This window comes from Trachemys scripta, chromosome 9 (assembly GCF_013100865.1).
Source record: "Trachemys scripta elegans isolate TJP31775 chromosome 9, CAS_Tse_1.0, whole genome shotgun sequence".
Classification (NCBI taxonomy): domain Eukaryota; kingdom Metazoa; phylum Chordata; order Testudines; family Emydidae; genus Trachemys; species Trachemys scripta.
This window is the reverse complement of record NC_048306.1, coordinates 77,323,359-77,344,689: the sequence shown is the minus strand read 5'-3', so window position 1 is coordinate 77,344,689 and position 21,331 is coordinate 77,323,359. Positions and strand designations below refer to the sequence as shown.

Sequence of the window (21,331 nt, the reverse complement as noted above, 5' to 3'; positions counted from 1 at the left end):
GATAACGCTGCCCACTTCTTGTTTACAATGTCACCAGAAAGTGAGAACAGGCGTTCGCATGGCACTGTTGTAGCTGGTATAGCAAGATATTTACGTGCCAGATGCACTAAAAATGCATATGTCCCTTCATGCTTCAACCACCATTCCAGAGGACATGTGTCCATGCTGATGACGGGTTCTGCTCAATAACAATCCAAAGCAATGTGAACCGATTCATGTTCACTTTTGTCATCTGAGTCAGATGCCGCCAGCAGAAGGTTGATATCTTTTTTAGTGGTTTGGGTTCTGTAGTTTCCACATTGGAGTGTTGTTCTTTTAAGACTTCTTAAAGCATGCTCCACACCTTGTCCCTCTCAGATTTGGGACAGCACTTCAGATTCTTAAACCTTGGGTCGAGTGCTGTAGCTATTTTTAGAAATCTCACATTGGTACCTTCTTTGCATTTTGTTAAATCTGCTGTGAAAGTGTTCTTACAATGATCATGTGCTGGGTCATCATCTGAGACTGCTATAACATGAAATATATGGCAGAATGCCGGTAAAACAGAACAGGAGACATAGAATTCTCCCCCCAAGGAATTCAGTCACAAACGTAATTAACACATTTTTTTAAACGAGCATCATCAGCATGGAAGTATGTCCTCTGGAATGGTGGCCACAGCATGAAGGGGCATACGAATGTTTAGCATATCTGGCACGTAAACACCTTGCAATACCGGCTACAAAAGTGCCATGCAAATACCTGTTCTCATTTTCCGGTGACGTAAATAAGAAGCAGGCAGCAGTATCTCCACTAAATGTAAACAAACTTGTTTGTCTTAGCAACTGGCAGAACAAGAAGTAGGACTGAGTTGACTTGTAGGCTCTAAAGCAGGGTTCTCAAACTGGAGAGGTCTGAACCCCTCAGGAGGTCACAAGGTTATTACATGGTGGATTGCGAGCTGTCAGTCTCCACCCAGACCCTGCTTTGCCTCCAGCATTTATAATGGTGTTAAATATATTTAAAAGTGTTTTTAATTTATAAGGGGAGTTGCACTGAGAGGCTTGCTATGTGAAAAGGGTCACCAGTACAAAAGTTTGAGAACCACTGTTCTAAAGTTTTACATTGTTTTGTTTTTGAGTACAGTTATGTAACAAAAAAACAAAACAAAACAAAACAAAAAAAAACTACCTTTGTAAGTTACGCTTTCACAATAAAGAGATTGCACTACAGTACTAGTATGAGGTGAATTGAAAAATACTATTTGTTTTGTTTATCATTTTTACATTGCAAATATTTGTAATCAAAAATAATAATATAAAGTGAGAACTGTACACTTTGTAGTCTGTGTTGTAATAGAAATCAATGTATTTGAAAATGTAGAAAAACATCCAAAAGTATTTAATAAATATCAATTGGTATTTCATTGTTTAGCGGTGCGATTAATCGCAAATAATTTTTAAATTGTGATTAATTTGAGTTAATCACGTGAGTTAACTGCTATTAATTGACAGCACTATTTCTCAGCCAAAAATGCTCGAGGGAATTGCCTTTTACAGTATTTCAGCAATTTCAGGTTCAACCAACAGCTAGGGTTGCCCACCCTCCAGGATTGTCCTGCAGTCTCCAGGAATTAAAGATTCATCTTTAATTAAACATGTCATGTGACGAAACCTCAAGGAATACGTGCAACCAAAATTGACTGTCCTACCAACAGCAGGAAAAACAAAGATGGGATAAAGAAAAAAAAGTTATCCGAATTTATTTACATCTTAAAACAAGTATTTCATCGCAACATAAGCTATTATAGATGGATACTTTAAAACCATTTTGAGGGGGGCTTTTTAATCTTCATGGAGAATGTTTCCAGTTGGTTAAGTTTTAAGTTCAGCAGAAAGGCTTAAAATATGTTCAATGTCTATTTTAAAGTCATGTAGAATAAAACAGCTATGAGCATTTCCTCAGAACTTTTTTTTTTTAAGTTTGTATTTTTGAATAGTTAAGATCTCATCACAACACAATATTATTCAATTCAAGACTAATTAAAAGTTAAATGACAAAGCAAGTGTCTGCAGGTAGCAGTTCTAGAGGATACGAAAGCCACAAGAATGTAGCATAAATGCTCTAGTATTTTGTCAATAGAAACAATTTGTATATGCATCTTTTAATATTTTAAAAGAATAAATTGGCAAATATATTTTGATATTTATGCTTCCCCAAATAACAGCTACATGTCCTCTGTGTACAAAACAGTTGATTACTTATTATCACAATAAAATCACTTTTCCAACCAGCTCTGAAGAGAAGTGTTTTCTATTAAAAATTACAAATGCAATAAAGTTTTTTTCCATTTTGCTTGAAACTTCAGGTTTTCAGTCAATAAATAAATAATTCCTTCCCCCCACCTCCTTTCCCAGTGGTGGAGTGGGGAGGAGAACAGAGGAGGAAAAAAAGAAATTCTCTGTTTCCTTCGAAAAACCTTGTTTTCAAAAAATAGTTTGAGTTATCAGCTGTAATGATCATGTTAGAAGAGTTTTACTAATAAAGTACTGTAAAGCTCAGTAAAATGATACTTGCTTAACTTTCTTCATAAAAAATGTATGTGAAGTTTCAGTAAATACAATTCAAAACTACATTTTTAAAAAAATGTTCATTTGAATAAAATAAAACACGCAACAATGGCTGATGGGGAAGGTATTTCCTGGCAGTAAGTAAACAGCTGGAATAGTTAAGGGCCCACCACAAGGCAGGTGTCTTTATACCAGCAATGATTACCTACAAGGAAAGAAAGTCATTATTGCCTTTATAAACCATGAAAACGTAAGACTGGAAACAAAAAGTAATTACCTTTTTCAGACTGAAATGTTACAATTTGGTATTACGTCAAGTATACAGTACTCAGTTTTTAAGTACCCTTTTTTCCACATAGAGGGCTATAAGGGACCAAGAAAAGTTATCTAGTCCAGCTCTCTGTGCTAAGGCAAGAACAAGTTTACATAGACCATCCCTGAACAGGTGTTTGTCTAACCTGTTCTTAAAAACCTCCAATGATGGGAACTTGAGAGCCTCCCTTGGAAGCCTATTCAAATGCTTTTCTTTATATCTAACCTAAATCTCCCTTGCTGCAAATTAAACTGATTACTTCTAGTCCTAACTTCAGTGGACATGGAGAAAAATTGATCAGAGTCCTCTTTATAGCAGCCCTTAACATATCTGAAGATTGTTATCACGTTCTCCCCACCCCCACACCTAGTCTTTTCTTAAGACTAAAGGAGTCCAGTTTTTCTAACTTTTCCTCATACACCAGGTTTTCTAAGCCTTTTATCATTTCAGTATCTTTCTTCTGGACTCTCTCCAGTTTGTCCATATCTTTCCTAAAGTGTGGCGCCCAGAACTGGACATAATACTGCACAGGGCCGGCTCCAGGCACCAGCTTCGGAAGCAGGTGCTTGGGGCAGCCAATTTAAAGGGGTCTTCAGCGTTGGGTCCCTCATTCCCTCTCTTCCTCTTTGAGCTGCTGCCGAATTGCCACCGAAGAGGAAGAGAGGGGGGACCTGCAATTGAGCTGCCACCGAAGTGCTGCCGCTCGCCTTTTTTTCCTTTTCTTTTTTTTCTTTTTTGCCGCTTGGGGTGGCAGAAAAGCTGGAGCCGGCCCTGGTACTGCAGCTGAGGCTGCACCAGTGCCAAACAGAGCAAGACAATTGCATCCCATGTTTTACATACAATACTCCTGTTCATACACGCCAGAATGATATTAGTTTTTTTCAAAACTGCATCATTCTGTTGACACATATTCCATTTGTGATCCACTATAATCCTCAGATCCTTTTCAGCAGTACTGCCTGACACCTAGCCAGTTATTCCCCATTTTGTAGTTCTACACTGATTTTTCCTTCCTAAGTGTAGTACTTTGCACTTGTCTTTAAGGAACTTCATCTTGTTGATTTCAGACCAATTCTCCAATTTGTTAAGGTCATTTTGAATTCTAATCCTGTCCTCCAAAGTGCTAGCAACTTCTCCCAACTTGGGGTCATCTGCAAATATAAGCAGAGGAGTCTGCAGGAATTTGATCGTTTTTGGAGGGTCACATTCTGTGCCCCCCGCCACAGCCAGGAGCTTGCTCTCCCTGCCGCAGCGCCGAGGACAGGAGGAGTTCTGTGGCCCTGCCGATTATCGGGGGCGGGGGGAGCATGGCCCTGTTTGCTCTCTCCCCCTGGCCCCGTGCATGCCCCATTATCCAAGTCATCAATGAAAATATTGAATAGTATCAGGTCTAGAACAGACCCCTGTGCAACTCCACTAAATACATCCCCCCAGTTTGAAAGCGATCCATTAATAATTACTCTGAGTACGGTCTTTCAACCAGTTTGTACCCACCTTATAGTACTTTCATCTAGGCCACATTTCCCTAATTTACTTATGAGATTACGTCAAAAGATTTACTAAAATCAAGATTATCACATCTAAAGATTCCCTCCTATCCACTAGGCCAGTAACCCGGTCAAAGAGTGAGATTGGTTTGGCCTGATTTGTTCTTGACAAATCCATTCTGGTTATTACTTACAACCCTATTATCATCATCATCTGACGGCCAGTACAGCAACCAGCTGAAGAACTGGAATTTACTCTCAACATTCATACACTAGGTTTATAATTAACTTCAATACTCAGATTCTTAGATCAGAAGGAACCATTGTGATCTTCTCTTCTGATGTCTGTATAGCACAGGCCACTGAACTTCCTGAAAATAATTCCTAGGGCATACCCTCTAGACAAACATCCAATCTTGATCTACAAATACTAAGACTTTAGGGTAGAACAATCTGAAACAAAAAACACCACTGTTGACTTACAAATTGTAGACAACTTTCCCTCCCCCCCAGCCTCCAAAAAAAGTAACTTAAACGGTAGAATACACACACGTTTGTAAATCAGTACTCCAGCAAACTAATAAACATCGCCTTACCTTTGAGGCATTAATGACAATATTTCTAGCAGATCCATGCTCATCTCCAGAGAAGGCTGGTTGATTATTGAAACCCTGCTTTACATTCACTGCAGTAAGTTCATCCTGCAAAGAGCATATTTTTGTTAAGTTACAAAGATTTAAATTTAGTTTTTTAAAATTTGATCATTTGCATCAACATATTTTTATAAAAGCAAGTCTTGGTGTGTCACACTGTATATTTTGCACATGGACTGTGTATTCTCTGCAAATCTTCCCTTTTCATACAATTTTAGAGAAAAAGAATGACAGTATGCAATTCATTCCAGGTTTCCAGGCTTCAGCTCAAACCTGTCTGTATTTTTGTTGGAGCAGGAGAGTTCCTATAAAAAGAAGAAGGAAGAACAGAAACTGCCTGGAGATCAAATCATCCAAGTATCTGCATGTCAGGCACACACACACACACACACACACACACACACACACAATAGAACCAATATGGTTCTACTATTTGGGAGAGGGGAGGACGGGAAGCACAGAAGGAGAAGAGTTTGACTCCACAGCCCTCTGTATGCCCTAGGGCTGAATTCTGCAGCAGGGCAAGCTCTGGTTAGCCACGAGTGTGGCAGGACTTGACTACACATATCAATCCAAGTCCAGAAACTGGATAGATCCGCTAGCCACAAACCCCCATTATGGGGTACATGCAAGGCTAGGTGGACCCCTGCCTCTGTTTCCTCCATCTACGCCTCTGCTTGCCTTTACTGCTAAGGTAGTTTGACGCTCTGACCCAACTGAAAATCATTCCCTTTTGGGGTAAACAAAGACCCAAAGGAAAACCTGTCTGGACAAGTCTGGAATTTCCCCCTCTGCTTCAGTGGTATCACAACAGCCTCTTTGCCCCTTGACTGCCATGGTGCCAGTATACTACTGCTGTCAGGCAGCATCACAGGGAAGCCTGTGCCATCCTCTAATCAGAGGCTCCAGCCCCTAACATCTTACAGCAGCAAAAAAACTGCCCACTCCATGCATAATTCTCTGTGACCCACTTCCTACACTGGCCCGTCTCCCTCCACGGGCTTTAACATGGCCCCTTACTGGGAATCTTGCTTGCTGGACCCCAGTCACTGGAGAACCTCATCAGCATGCTGTTCTTAGCAAGTCTCTCTCCACACTGGCAAATAAGACCTGGTCACCTGCCTTTTATATTCTGCTTCCCCATTCCCAGCAGGCCTTGCTCTCAACAGTCACACACTCCCTCCAAAAACCGTAACTCACAGAATATCTACTGAGACCTGGAGATAGAGGTGCCAGGCTCCAGCCTGTCTGTTACACACAAGTTGTATTCAGCATTACAGCCAATGAACTGTACTGATCTGCAGCCTTTTGTTGTTGTTATTGGTTTGGTTTTCTTTTGGTGGGGAGTGAAATGCAAAAGGATTCCATGGCCTGCCTGTGTTCCAATCAGCTCCAACACTGTTTCCCCATACAAAGCCCTTTATGTGAGGCACTAAAATTTCTCTATACACAAACAGGTTTACATATATATTTTTCCCAAATGCATCATCTTAGAAGAATGACCGAACTTAAATATTTAAGCTGTCATCACTATCACTGACTTCCATTATCAGCACTTACTCAGCAGATGACCCTACTATAGGTCTCACTGCTCTTGGCTGCACTACAAGGGCCATTTTCTAAAATGACATGGTCTTCATAAAGAAGTTCTCCAGTGTACTGTTAAAGCCAAACATGGTCTTACTACACACACAAATTTAATCTTTCCATCTACTTCCCCACTCCCTTCTTCAAAGACGTATTTAGTGTGGCCCGTAAAAGGGAAATCCCATAACAAAGTTGTTCTATGTCCAGTTTAGACCCTTCAAGACTCACATCTGAAGAACCAGTAGCATTTATCCCACCTCTCCAAAGATGGCTCCATATTTTTAAGGAGGAGGGGCAAGAGTTAGGTTTACTTCTCTTTACTAAATGGAGCTATACATCTGGTCCTTGCCTCCCAGTCTCTTTTCTGTAGTACTGGTAGAAGGGCACGGGCATCAAAAGTTGTGGACGTCGCATATCCAAGTGCAACGGCATGGCTAAACTCCTGAGGTAATTCTGGCACTTACTTGAATGCACCCCACAATGCTCAATGACCACGAGCTTTCAGAAGGTATTTAAATGTTACACCATCCAAAGAGCACAAGACACATTTCAGAGGACACTATGAACCACCCAGAACTCTGTATTATTTTTGGATTAGAAACCTGAAGGCTTTCAGCTAAAGCTGTAGAAAACAGAAGGGATGACATTTCTATATTTTTATGCACTTGTGCTGTGGCAGCTGGGCACATGACGCAAGTTAACATAAAGAACAAATGAAACTGTTCGCAACAGAAAGCACAAGCAGCCCTGTTGCTTTAACAAGCCATTATAAATATCACAGGGATGATCAATAACCAGAGTAGATCTGGACTAAAAATTGTGTCTTGAATGGCCTCTGGGAAAAAAAAAAAAAAAAAAAAAAAAAAAAAAAAACAGTGAATTTGAAAGCTCTCTTGGAGTGCCCAAAGCAGAGCGCTCCCAGAGCTGGAGACCCTCTACTCCAGCCCTTAAGATCACATATCTAGGAGCTGTCAGCATCTCATGTGTTGTGATGGTGCAGAGAGAGACATGGTGTCATACAAAAAAAAGAACTTTATAGATTAGAATCAACATCTCGAATTGCTCCCAGAAACAAACAGGAAACCAGTGCAGTTCAGAGAGCAAAGGTAAAAATGTGTTCCCACTGCATTACAGAGGCAGCTTCATCCAGACTTGAGATCTGTGGCAAGGTCTAAGAACACCATCCAATGTAGTCCTGCCCCAAGAGCAGAGAGCAAAAACAGCATCTGATTTATGACAGGTACAAAGAGAAATGGTCTGTACCATATTTTGCTTTGCTGAAACTTTCTATGCAACCATTTCAGCTCGGTGGCTGAAACCACAACTGACAAACAGATCTTTACTACATATACTGAAACAGCCAGAATAAACTGCTACAATGAAGCAATGGTGCCCCTTTTGCAGTTCAACCTACTTCTTCTGGAGTGTTACAATAATACTCCTATTGCAAAAGTAAGTGATTATCGCTAGTATAAAGTTTTGACAGTGACTTGATCCTACAGAGATTTATGCCTGCGTTTACATTAAACAAGTGCACAGCCCTATTAATGGGACAATGAGAACTCAAAAAGCATGAGTAATCCCATTGAGTTCAGGGGAACTAATCGCATGTACATACCTAGGTCTTTACAGGTTGGGGGGTGTAACTTGCCAATTAAGACCAGCTCTAACAGTCTCCTCCAACTCCCTGAACTTCACCAAAACTAAACAAATACTGTGCCAGAAGATTTTTTTTTTTTAAATATGGACTATAATCTTTTTTGGCAAAACAGTCTTCCAAAAGGAGTTTGGCCTAGAAACTCCCCTTTTGGTTTATTCTGTTATCCTCAACAAGGAGCAGAGCTTTTGAGTATTTCTGGGAAGTCTGAAAGATAACATAGGAATTATTCACTACAATATTTTTGAATTTAAGAGAATTCTGAGCACTCTGCAGGGTTTATGAAGTCAGCCAGAAACACTAATCTGAATTTTAAATGAGGACAACAAAGTGCTAAAACACTCCTCCCACCTACACTATCCCCAAGACAGCCTTGAAAATTAGACCAACCAAGAGATCAAAGTGATAAAAGGATTCTAAATAGGGCTGCCAAGCGATTAAAAAATTAATCACGATTAAGCATGCGATTAAAAAAATTAATCGTGATTAATCGCACTGTTAAGCATAATAGAATACCATTTATTTAAATATTTTTGGATGTTTTCTACATTTTCAAATATATTGATTTCAATTACAACACAATACAAAATGTACAGTGCTCACTTTATTTTTTCTTACAAATATTTGTGCTGTAAAAAACAAAAATTGCATTTTTCAATTCACCTCATGCATTGCATCATGAAAGTTGAACTTACAAATGTAGAATTACATACAAAAAATAACTGCATTCAAAAATAAAGCACTGTAAAACTTTAGAGCCTACAAGTCCCCTCAGTCCTACTTCTTGTTCAGCCAGTCAGACAAACAAGTTTGTTTACATTTGCAGGAGATAATGCTGCCCGCTTCTTGTTTACAGTGTCACCAGAAAGTGAGAATAGGTGTTCGCATGGCACTGTTGTAGCAAGATATTTACATGCCAGATGTGCTTAAGATTCATATGTCCCTTCATGCTTCAACCACCATTCCAGAAGACATTCATCCATGCTGATGACAGGTGCTGCTCGATAATGACACAAAGCAGTGCAGACCAACCCATGTTCACTTTAATCATCTGAGTCTGATGCCACCAGCAGAAGGTTGATTTTCTTTTTTGGTGGTTTGGGTTCTGTAGTTTCTGCATCACAGTGTTGCTCTTTTAAGACTTCTGAAAGCACGCTCCACACCTCATCCCTCTCAGATTTTGAAAGGTTCTTCAGATTCTTAAACCTTGGGTCGAGAAATCTCACATTGGTACCTTCTTTTCATTTTATCAAATCTGCTGTGAAAGTGTTCTTAAAATGATCATGTGCTGGGCCAACATCCGAGACTGTTATAACATGAAATATATGGCGGAATGCGGGTAAAACAGAACAGGAGTTCAGTCACAAATTTAATTAACACATTTTTTTTTAAATGAGCATCATCAACATGGAAGTATGTCCTCTGGAATGAAGCATGAACGGGTATACGGATGTTTAACATATCTGGCACGTAAATACCTTGCAATGCCAGCTACAAAAGTGCCATGCAAATGCCTGTTCTCATCTTCCGGTGACATTGTAAATAAGAAGCCGGCAGCATTATCTCCCCTAAATGTAAACAAACTTGTTTGTCTTAGTGATTGGCTGAATAAGAAGTAGGACTGAGTAGACTTGTAGGTTCTAAAGTTTTACATCGTTTTGTTTTTGACTCCAGTTACATAACAACAACAAAACTACATTTGAAAGTTGCACTTTCACGATAAAGAGATTGCATTATGGTACTTGTATAAGGTGAATTGAAAAATACTATTACTTTTGTTTATCATTTGTACATTGCAAATATCTGTAATAAAAATAATATAAAGTGATCACTGTACACTTTGTATTCTGTGTTGTAATTGAAATCAATATATTTGAAAATGTAGAAAAACATCCAAAAACATTTTAAAAATTTCAATTGGTATTCTATTGTTTAACAGTGCGAGTAAAATTGTGATTAATTGCAATTAATATTTTTAATCGTGATTAATTTTTGAGATAATTGTGTGAGTTACCTGCGATTAATCAACAGCCCTAATTCTAAGCAAACAAATAAACATAAAGTAAGCTGAAAAGAAAAATAATATATTTGTTACTATTACTACTCACTGCATAGATGACCTCAAAAGGTTTTGCTGTTTGTCTTTTTATTTTAGTTCTGCTTTTTTTTTTTAAACTGTCCGTAAGTGACATTGTGTTCCAATATCATACATACTGTTGGCCCATAGCATGACTTGAAGGTTAAGTGGTACCATAAATACTGTAGTTCTTCGGTTTGACTTTACTTGGCCCCCTAACAATCATTCACTTACAAGAACTTTAAATGAATCCATGCCTCAAACAAATTTAGATCTAAGTGGGGCTTCAGAGGAGTGGTTTTGCTTTTATATTAACTTCTTCCCAATCAGCTTTTGATTTTAATAATTGAAGTTTAACATACCAAGAACAGAGGTCAATTAATCCAGGTACCAGATACCAGTAGAAAGATTCAAATAGATCACACTAGTTTAATTCAACCAATCATATTCATATCACCGAACACCCATCATACTGGGAAGGTTAAAAAAAATTAAGAAATAAGAACTATATCCGACTCTTGTTAATGTCAAAGAGAGATCAATTCCTTTAATGGTGCAGGATCAGATCCTAAAAGTACAACTTTGTTAGAAAAAAATGCCAAGCAAATTGGTTATGTAACATCAGTAAAAAATTTAGGACTTGTCCACACAGGGATGTTACCGTGCAGAAAGCTATCATGTGAAATTGCAGTGCACTTGTTACCCTGCACAAACACCCTGTATAGACACTGCTTAGTGCCCTCAAGCAGTTTAGATTAGTACACCTCCAATTAAACCAGGGGTAGGCAAACTACAGACCGCGGGTTGGATCCGACCCGTCAGGGCTTTGGATCCGGCCCACGGGATTTCCACCCCCGTGGCGGCACGGGCCCCACGCCACTCCCAGAAGCAGCCAGCACCACATCCCTGCAGCCCCTGAAGGGAGTGGGGGGGGTGGGAGGACAGAGGGCTCTGTGCGCGGCCCTCGCCTGCAGGCGCGCACATGCGCACACACCCCGCAGCTCCCATTGGCCAGGAACGGGGGGAACTGTGGCCAATGGGAGTTTCGGGGGAAGTACCCGCAGGCGAGGGGCCGCAGTGACATGGTGCCGGCCGCTTCGGGGCCCCACTGCTGCTTCGGGGCCCCACTGCCACCCCAGGGCCGCTTCGGGGCCCCACTGCCACCCCAGGGCCGCTTCGGGTAAGAGGCACTGGGCCAGAGCCCAAACCCCTGAACCCCTCCTGCACCCCACACCTCAACCCCCTGCCCTGAGCCCCCTCCCTGCACCCCTGCCCTGAGCCCCCTCCCGCACTCCGTACCCCCTCCTGCACCCCAACCTCCTGCCAAGCCCCCTCATATACCCCACACCCCTCCTCCACCTCCTCTTACTCTGAGCCCCTTCCTGCACACCACACTCCCTCCCACACCCCAACTAATGCACCCAAAGGCACTCAGTACACAGTAAGAATGTCCACACAGCTAGTGCACACCAGCTACTGAGGCTTTTCTCTGTGTAGACAATCCTAAATTGTACACAACTAAATGTACAAAGGTCGAGCATGCCATCACTTGGTTTAGCTTGAAAATCAAGCCATCTCCAAGCCACAAATGCAGGGATGCCGCACAGTGCTGTCACTTATGAGGAGACACGCTGTGGCACAATGCACTGGATTTTGCAGGCTCTTGAAGGGACGTCAAGCCTGCTTTCAATATGTCAAGCAGTGTCCCCAAGCAAACCCAATCAAGATTTAAACCTGTTTTGTAGTTTTAAATAGTCATCAGAGTAGCTGAGCTCAAATTTTATTAAATCTTAATTGCTTTACAGAGCATTTTTAAGATCCATTTTTGCAATCAGAACATTCATCACCATAGTAGCTGAGCATTTATAAAGGTGAGACATTCAAACATCCTTTTCAAAATGTAATAGTGATAGTAATAATACATTAGAATGCTGATGTTCAGAGGTGTAGAGCATCCTCACCTTCCAGGGTTTGCATGGAAGTTGCAGCTGTTCCACACCTCCGAGAAAAAGTCAGGCCCTGAACTTATTTCTGTCCTTCATTATTACACTCCTCATATACTGCCATTGACATTGTATGGTAGAGTCCTGCAACACCTACCAAGTGCAGTCAAAAGAGCCTTCAGAATATTAGCATGATGATATGCTGGGTTTCCCAGAACTGTGAGCCAGTGTGTTACCCCTCTGAGTCTCAGCAAGGGCAAGCTTTGCTGCTGCTAAGCTATGTGTTATCTCCCTTGTCTTGCCAGCAAACTTCAGGACTCTACCAGTCCAAACCTTGCCTAGCCAGTAAGAATCAGTGAGCTCCAATTCCCAAGTACCTCAGATATGTCTTTCTCTGCAGTGCTTATCCCCTCTTATGGTAGCACCCACAAAACCTTACTGCTCTTTTAAAGAGATAGTACAAAGTAGTTTATTAACCTAACAGGGGTTAAACCCTCCACTTCAATTACTTTTACCATAAATCAACTCAAAATGCTGTAAAGCAAGTTTATTAACAAAAGGACATAGTTTTAAATGACACCAAGTATAAGGAATAAGGATAGAAATGGTTACAAACAAACTAAAAATACACGTCTATGATTAAATATCAACAAAACTAGAGTCTTCTGTTCAAAGAAGTTTTTCTCACCACAGTCATTCTTCCAGCATAGCTGGCCCGGTCTTTAGCCAGGACCCAACACACAGAGCTCAAAGCACTTGGTTTCTTTGATTCCATGGGTGAAAGATAAAATAAGTGTTCTCTCCCCACCTTTTTATAGGCCAGTAAACCTTTGAAATATATTCTTTGAAAAGTATGGCCAGACAAAACTTCTCTCTCCTGCTGGGGTGTAAACACCATACGGTCTTCTCCCCCGTTTGTTAGCTTTATTTTACCTTATACGTACCTTCATTGTCTCTTCCTGACAACCAGGCAGGTCAGACAAGCAAATACATATTCCTTTTTCTAGGGCAGACTGGGTTTATGCATTGCTTGCCAAACACATTTTAGCAGAATTCCAGCACACATTTACAACTCTTTGTACAAGCCCCATATATACAGCATGCAATGATTTTCAGGACCAGCATGTTACCAGTTTGTATATGATATCTTCCATGACAACAACATATGAGGTGCATTGAGCTGGTCAGGCCAGCTGAGTTTTACTGTTATGTACTAGGGACCCCTTGCCAACTGGCATTGGGGTGCTCCTAGGGTACATGACAGGCCTACTTCAATTAGTGTTTTTGAATCCAGAGAGAACACGTGTATGAATCAAACACACCATAAATAATTATGTTCAAATAATGTTAAAGGATCACTGACTGGTACTTCAGACTGTACAGTTGTATATGAATTTGTTTTTAATTAGTTGCAAAAGAGTCTCTTCAGATTTCAGCATTCTCCAGTAATGTTTATCACTCAGTTGCTGCATCATCGGGCTAGTGAAGGAGAATCAGAAAGTAAATGACTAGAAAATTACAGGGAAAAATAAAATGGGAACTGCCCAGTGTATTTTGACATCCAAGCTAAATGAAGTGTGTGAAGTAAACAGACAGCAGAACCGGTGAATGGTAAATTAGATTTAAAATTATTTCAGTTTAATAGTGTTATTAAAAACAAGGGATTTTTAAAAACAATTTTTAACCTGAGGACTAATTTAAAGGGGACCAACTTAAACCAACAAAAGAAAAGAAATGCAAAATAATGTTCTTTACTCATTCTTGTGTGTCTATATATATATATATATATATATATTGCATCATATATAGTATTCACATTCAGCCACTGTTGTATGGCCCTCTGCAATCTAAGTACAACAGGTGTAAAAGGAAACTAATGAACTGGCTCATGTATGTAGGACACTGCCTTCAACTGGACAGAATCAGAATTACTAAATTGTGTCTCATAGGTCTTATATGTAGAGACCTGCAAATCCGCAGACCATTTTTGCAGATTGAAGATCAGATGCAGATACAAATTTTGTATCTAGAGCCCTACAGATATCTGCTTTACATCCATGGATGCGGATATCCAGACCATTTTTGTGGATCACAAATCAGATGCGGATACAAATTTGTATCTGCACAGTGCTCTATCTATATATCTAAGAGCTAAGGAAGTTTCTCTTAAGCTGAAGTGGTAGTAGCCTGTATTTCTGGAAAAGGAAGATTGAGTTTCTGTCACCACCCTTGCTGTGAAGGCTCAAATGCATAATCCAGAACTAACAGGCACTTGTTTTGCCACTATTTACAGTACAGCTACAATAAATACTTTCCATATTAAACTCTGGACTCCCTTCCTCATGTGAATTATCAAGTCTGGTGGGTTGGTTGGTTTTTTTGGGGGGGAGTGGATGGGGGGGGAGGGTAATTTTAAGCATTTTACATTTCCACCTATTTTCTTCAGTACAATATTACAAGAAAGACAACACATTATTCGCAGTCCATGATGCATTGCTCCAATGATGCTTTGAGTGGCACAGAGCAACACACAGCCTCAGGATACTTCAACACCTCTTCAAAGCACTGTTGAATGAGATTTGACATAGTACCTGGTTACAGCTTGAACTTTGTCAATTTACAGCATAGAGATGTTGGGGGGAGTTCTCCTCCTCTCTGGCTCCCATGCCTCTCACCTGTTAGTTTTCCCCATAGGAGACAGTGACCTGAGCCACTGTATCATAAAAATACTGACTGATCCTTAACTATAAACATGTACGAAATGTATCACTAAAGTGCAAAATACATTTGTTATATGTTTTAGGAATATGCACATTTAATTTTGTAATAAAAAAGTGTCCATTAGATTGGCTATATTTTCATTTGCAGAAGTTGCTGTGTGTGTGTGTGTGTGTGTGTGTGTGTGTGTGTGTGTGTGTGTGTGTGTGTGTGTACACAAATGCATGACTGGTTAATTCAACATGCCATCTTGAAACATTCCTAACACAATTTATTTCCATTTGTTTGATGGGATTTCAAACAGAGGTGTGGTCATCTACCAACACCTATGAAGGAATTAGTGTTAATAGTTGGACTTAGGAGATAAACACAGCAGACAGTGCTAACATGCTGTAACATGTTATTTCATTGATGACACCACACAAAGCAACTACAAGAGGTTAGAAATGAGTTAGTATGAAGCTGTGATTTATAGTGGTTATGAAATGGGACTGTATGCCAGGAACTCGTGTTCAAATCACATTGACTCCCTAGTGACCTTGTATAAAGCATTTAGGGCTGATTCTGCCCAGGGTTGTAGAATGCAACTCAACACAAGGCTGGTATAGCCAGTGCCAGACTCTCATCCTCTCTGTAAAACAGGAACACTTAACTACCTACCACACACAGTTGCTATGAGGATTAGTTAACATTTGTAAACCTCTTTGAAGAGATAAAGCATAAATCAAGAGAAAGTAGCCACGTGTGTGTCTCTCTCTCACACACACACACACACAAGCTGTTTTTGAGATGTACAAGGATGAATTTTAGTACACATCAAATTTGAGAGTTCTATATCAGAAAGACAACAGCTCCTCGACCATGGGAATTAAGATTACAGCATAATATTAAGAGCCTGATCCAAAGACCACAGAAGTCAATGGGAGTCTTTCCACTCACTTCAACTAGCATCTACTTCATGTATCTGGGTATTTTCCAATAAACTATACCAGCACAAATACACACGTATAAACTGCATATCTAAAGGAAGGTTCAGGTCTGAGAATACACATTTAGATTGTCTTTCAAACCTTCACATACCAACCTTTATTTTAAAATGGGTAATTTGAGGCACTCTCCCCCACTCCCCACCCCCTTAAAACATTAGGTGTGATTAGACAATACTTTGAGCTGTCAATTTAAAAAAAAAAAAAAATCACATTTTGAGCCATACAACTGCAAAACCATTTGTGACCTGGGGAAGAGTTTTTTATTATTATTTCAGGTATTTTCTCTCTCTCTCATATAAAATGTGAATAGCAACCCATTTCTGTCATTTGCTAACAAATTCATCATGGACAAAGACTAGTACACTGAAGTTAAACCTGGATTGCATTTTCAGACTTACTGGATTACTATTAAAACATTTTAGAAATGCTCTATATAAAAAATTAACAGTATACAAGCTGTTATGATCAGCGTCTGTGTTTATTTTTCCAGTCTATGAATGAAAACAAAATTGAGATGATAAAATTTCAAAATGAAACAAAAAAATGTGGAATTAAATCCAGAGTATGTACCAGTAAGGACAGGTGAAACTGCACATGTTCAGCTCCATTTGTAATGCTAACTTTATATTCTCTGTAGGCATTTGTACGGTAACAGACATTACTGAAAAAGCAGATGTCTTAGCTGATAAGCATGTATAATGTCTCATTAATTTCAGCTCTGGCCTAAACTCTCACAAAAACTTATTTACTTTTTTCAGCCAGCAGCAGTGAGACACAGAAGGATTGGATTTGGGGGCCTTAAGGTTAAAGCACTAGTTCAGGTCCCAAACCCTTCCTTAGTAAGGCCATGGATAGTTCTCTGAAAACATCCACTTCATGTGAAGTGGCAGTCAAAAAAGCGAACAGAACGTTGGGAATCATTAAGAAAGGGATAGATAAGACAACAGAAAATATCATATTGCCTCTATATAAATCCATGGTACACCCACATCTTGAATACTGTGTGCAGATGTGGTCGCCGCAGCTAAAAAAAATGATATATACCTCTACCTCGATATAACGCTGTCCTCAGGAGCCAAAAAAATCTTACTGCGTTGTAGGTGAAACCGCACTATATGGAACTTGCTTTGATCCACCAGAGTGCACAGCCCTGCCCCCCTGGAGCCACTGCTTTACCGCGTTATATCAGAATTCGTGTTATATCAGTTAGCGGGCTAGAGATGTATTGGAATTGTAAAAGGTTCATAAAAGAGCAACAACAATTATTAGGGTTATAGAACATTTTCCATCTGAGGAAAGATTAAAAGGACTGGGGCTTGTCAGATTGGAAAAGACGACAACTACGCAGGGGGATATGATAGAGCTCTATAAAATCAAGACTGGTGTGGAAAAAGTAAATAAGGAAGTGTTATTTACTCCTTCCCATAACACAAGAACTAGGGGTCACCAACTGAAATTAATAGGCAGCAGGTTTAAAACAAACAAAAGGAAGTATTTCTTCACACAATGCACAGTCACCCTCTGAAACTTTTTGCCAGAGGATGTTGTGAAGGCCAAAACTATAACAAGTATCGGGGGTAGCTGTGTTAGTCTGTATCCACAAAAACAACAAGGAGTCTGGTTGCATCTTAAAACTAACAGATTTATATAGGCATAAGCTTTCATGGGTAAAAAACCCACTTCTTCAGATGCAAACCATAACAGGGTTCAAAAAAGAGCTAGATAAGTTCATGGAAGATAGGTCCATCATTGGCTACTAGCCAGGATGGGCAGGGATGGTGTCTCTAGCCTCTGTTTGCCAGAAGCTGGGAATGGGCAACAGGGGATGAATCACTTGGTGATTACCTGGTCTGTTCATTCCCTCTGGAGCACCTGACATTGGCCACTGTCGGAAGACAGGATACTGAGCTAGATGGACGTTTGGTCTGACCCAGTTTGGCTGTTCTTATGTTCATGTCTACACTGCGAATTTTACCCACTGATGCAGCTGCCCTGGCACAAACCCCCAGCATATACATGGTTTATAGTAGTGCAGCTGATTTATAACTAGGAGATCAAGAAATAACTCCTTAAAACAGATGAGAAAGCACACAGATAGCATATTATACTCGTTACATCTTATGAACGATGCGATACATTACAAGTGGGTGGGGGAAGAAGCTAGGGAGGATTAGTCTTAAAGTTAATATGGCAATTCGTGCTTTCTAGGGTAACTATTCAGAATGGTGCTTCCATTACTTCGAAAGGGGAAAACACTGAGCTTTAAAGCCTAAGGTGTATCAGAGGCTGTGAAGATTATACACTGAACATATTAAATGGATTCTCAGAAAATGCAGTCTCTGAAAAATGCAGTCATTCAACAGAAGACGCTTGACTACACAGTGAAACTTTCTAAGTGCCAAGTATTGTCCAAAGTAATACATCAAAAATAATTCTTTAATCTTTCTTTTATAGCAATTTTAGGTAAAAAAACATTCAGACAGAAGTGTGATTTTTAACCATAATTCTGGATATGTTTTTGTTATATTACCAAAGACAACAGCAGCATAAAGACTATGATCAAACGTTTGGATAATATTTGAGAGCAGCAAGTATGGTTCCTCCTTCTACTCTCCCCTTTGACCAAGTTTTAAAAATACATTTTCAAGTTTCTGAATTCCTTGGGCTGCATCTTACCCTAGAATTGAAGGTCACTCAGAGCCCACTTCTTAAGATTTAAGAAAATATGTTTCTAGTAATTAATAAACTCTCACTTGAGATGGCCATGCAACCAGCTGCCCTTTGAAATTAGAATCATTATCCCTACTTCCGCAGTCTCAGATCTCTATTTGGTTAACCTGCAAGTCAACACATCAGCAAGCATTGCCTAAGAGTTACTTGTTATTTTAGGATTTGTAATTTTACAATCTAGATTAACAATTAGAGGGCAGATTTTCTTAAAATGCACTTTTAGAAAGAAAAATACCAAATCTTTGTAACAGAAGGACGTGAACACTTGCATCCAGAAGGTTTTACCGCGACAAATTTGGGGACCCATCTCATTTCAATTATCTTTGCTGATTAATACATAATTGTTTTCCCTGCCCTCCCTCAATTATATTCAAAATATCTATGAGGGCAATGACTACCATTTGGCTGAGGTCACAGTAAGAAAAGGAAAGTCACTCAGGCAAAATGGTTTACAGGTGACTAAAGCTTTAACCTGTACAAAACACTACAGATGGGAAGCAGGTGAGTTAAAAAATAAACAAGTCCCATGACAAATTGTAGCAGAGTGATTATTTTAACAAGAGATTATTTTTAAATAATCGCTTGTTAATTGCAGTGTATCCTACCTACAGAATGCCATGGTTACTGCACTGTACCTGCTAGTGGCACCCAGAGTGCTGAAGCAAGGTACCTAGAAGTCAAGCAAACAGCTTTTGTTTCAGCAGATGTTACTGACCATTGACCAACATCCAAATAACTTGCCTATTGCACTACAGCATCCATGGACATGGACAAGCCTCTGTCTGTCTGTAATGACTGTCCATCTCCTCTGGGTCAGAATTTGCTGCCCCAGAAGGCGGGAGGGAAGGGAAATCAGTTTCCCCAGGGTTGCCAGCGGAGGGGGTCCCCTGTTCACACAGGTCCAGAGAGCTGTCACGCCTGCCCAGCCCCAGCCTCGCCGCAGAAAATGCAAGTCAGTGGGGGGTGCCTTGCCTTGCAAGCCGACATTTTTCAAAAGTTTAAAAGGATTCACTAGGGAGGGGAGGGAAATGGGGCGGCAGCAGCCGGGGCTGCCTCAGGCCCAGGCTGGGAGCAGCCCCCCCAGTGAAGGCATCACCGCTCCGGTTCAGCGCTCCCCCCAGACTGGCAGCAGCTCCGCTCCGGCAGGCTCCTTTCCCACCCCCATCACCCTTCAGGTGGCCGCCGGGCAAACTTCTGCCCCTCGCCAGCTCCGCGGAGCCCACGCCCGGCTCTCACCTCCTTCTGCTTGGGGTCCTGGGGGTAGACGTCGGGCGGCCCCAGCCGGGGGCGTTTGAGAGGTCTCTGCTCATAGCTGAGAAGCCCGAAGGCGGCCATGATCTCTCATGTTAGCCGGCAAAATGAATGAGAGTTGGAGACGGAGCAGGCTCTGAGCACCAGGGAGCAGCACTTTGCAGACAGGCTCCCTCTCTCCGTCTGGCTCTCTCTCTCCTGCAGCGGAGAGCGAGGCAGGCTGGATGCTGCTGCCTCCTGACACACACCCACCAGCATCGCCCCCAGGCTGCTGCCGAACAAGTGCCCCACAGCTGGGGCTCCGGCAGGGCAGGGCAGGGCAGTGCGTGCCCTGGGACAGCAGCACTGCCAGCTGGAGCGGGTTTGGGGGGCGGGGTATTTCCCCCCTCCCCAGCCCTGTCAGGGCTCTCTTTCACTCTAGGGTAATTTCACTGAGGGGATTTCAAACCGGGCTGGCTATTTCTTTTGCAACTATATCACTTTAAGACCCAGCCAAGTCACTCATCAGGCGGGAGATGCCTTCCAATTGCATCCAGAACCAGGGCTTGATGGTAGATGCCTGACTGCAACGCAGAGCAAAATCCTTCCTCCTGAGAGGGGCTCAAAAATAAACTGATTTAAAATTAATCTCCAAGGGAAAGACTTAATCTCCACATAACTGAGATGTGCTAGATCGGCTCATAGCAGGACATTGACTAATAACTTGGGTCATAACAAACCAAAACTTTTCTTTTTTAAGTAAAGTGTTATTTGGCTATTTCTGACATTAAATGTTTAAACCGCTAAAGTGTTTCTCCCCCACCATGCCCGCAGCTTTGGGGGGCTTGGATGACTCCCATAAATGTTCTTACATGGAAGTGAGCACAGCTGAGGCCTGAAAGAGATTGAGGGGGGGGAGGCAGGTGGGAATCTGCAGGAATTTTGTCTGTGCCTGTTAAATGGCTGCTTCCAAATGAAACTGCCATCCCTAAGTGCTTCCACTTAGAAATAATGCGGAGGAGATAGGATATGGGCTCTGCAAAATGCAGCAGGCTCTCACAGTGGCTTACAGCCTAGTTAACTGCGTTCTTAACTCCAGCGTGTTTGGTGGATGTGTTATGGAGAATGCTGGAGAAACATCCACAGCTATTGTGCAGAAAGACACCTTCTCTGCATAGTACTCCATTGTACCTTATTTTGAGAGATTCTATTCATTTAGTCCCAAACTTACCTACATTCAACAAACTTGATGTTACTTCTCCTGACTCACTTTTACTGTAGAAAATAATTTACTTCTGAAAGAATCCTAAAACTGAGATTGTAGAAGGAGACAATGTGGGTGAGATAATATCTTCTATAGGACCAACCTCTGTTGATGAGAGAGACAAGCTTTCAAGC

General features: G+C 41.0%; 1 protein-coding gene across 1 annotated transcript in view; it reads right to left on the bottom strand.

The window, feature by feature from the left end:
* Window positions 1–20,121, bottom strand: part of MED12L (mediator complex subunit 12L) — a 317,383-nt gene extending 297,262 nt beyond the window's left edge. Inside the window, exons 1-2 of the mRNA XM_034780703.1 lie at window positions 19,940–20,121; window positions 4,946–5,050 (exon numbers count right to left, since the gene is read on the bottom strand). Coding sequence (XP_034636594.1) covers window positions 4,946–5,050; window positions 19,940–20,038 — 204 coding nt within the window. The 5' untranslated portion in view covers window positions 20,039–20,121. The remainder of the gene's footprint in view (window positions 1–4,945; window positions 5,051–19,939) is intronic.
* Between the last annotated feature and the right edge of the window lie 1,210 nt (window positions 20,122–21,331).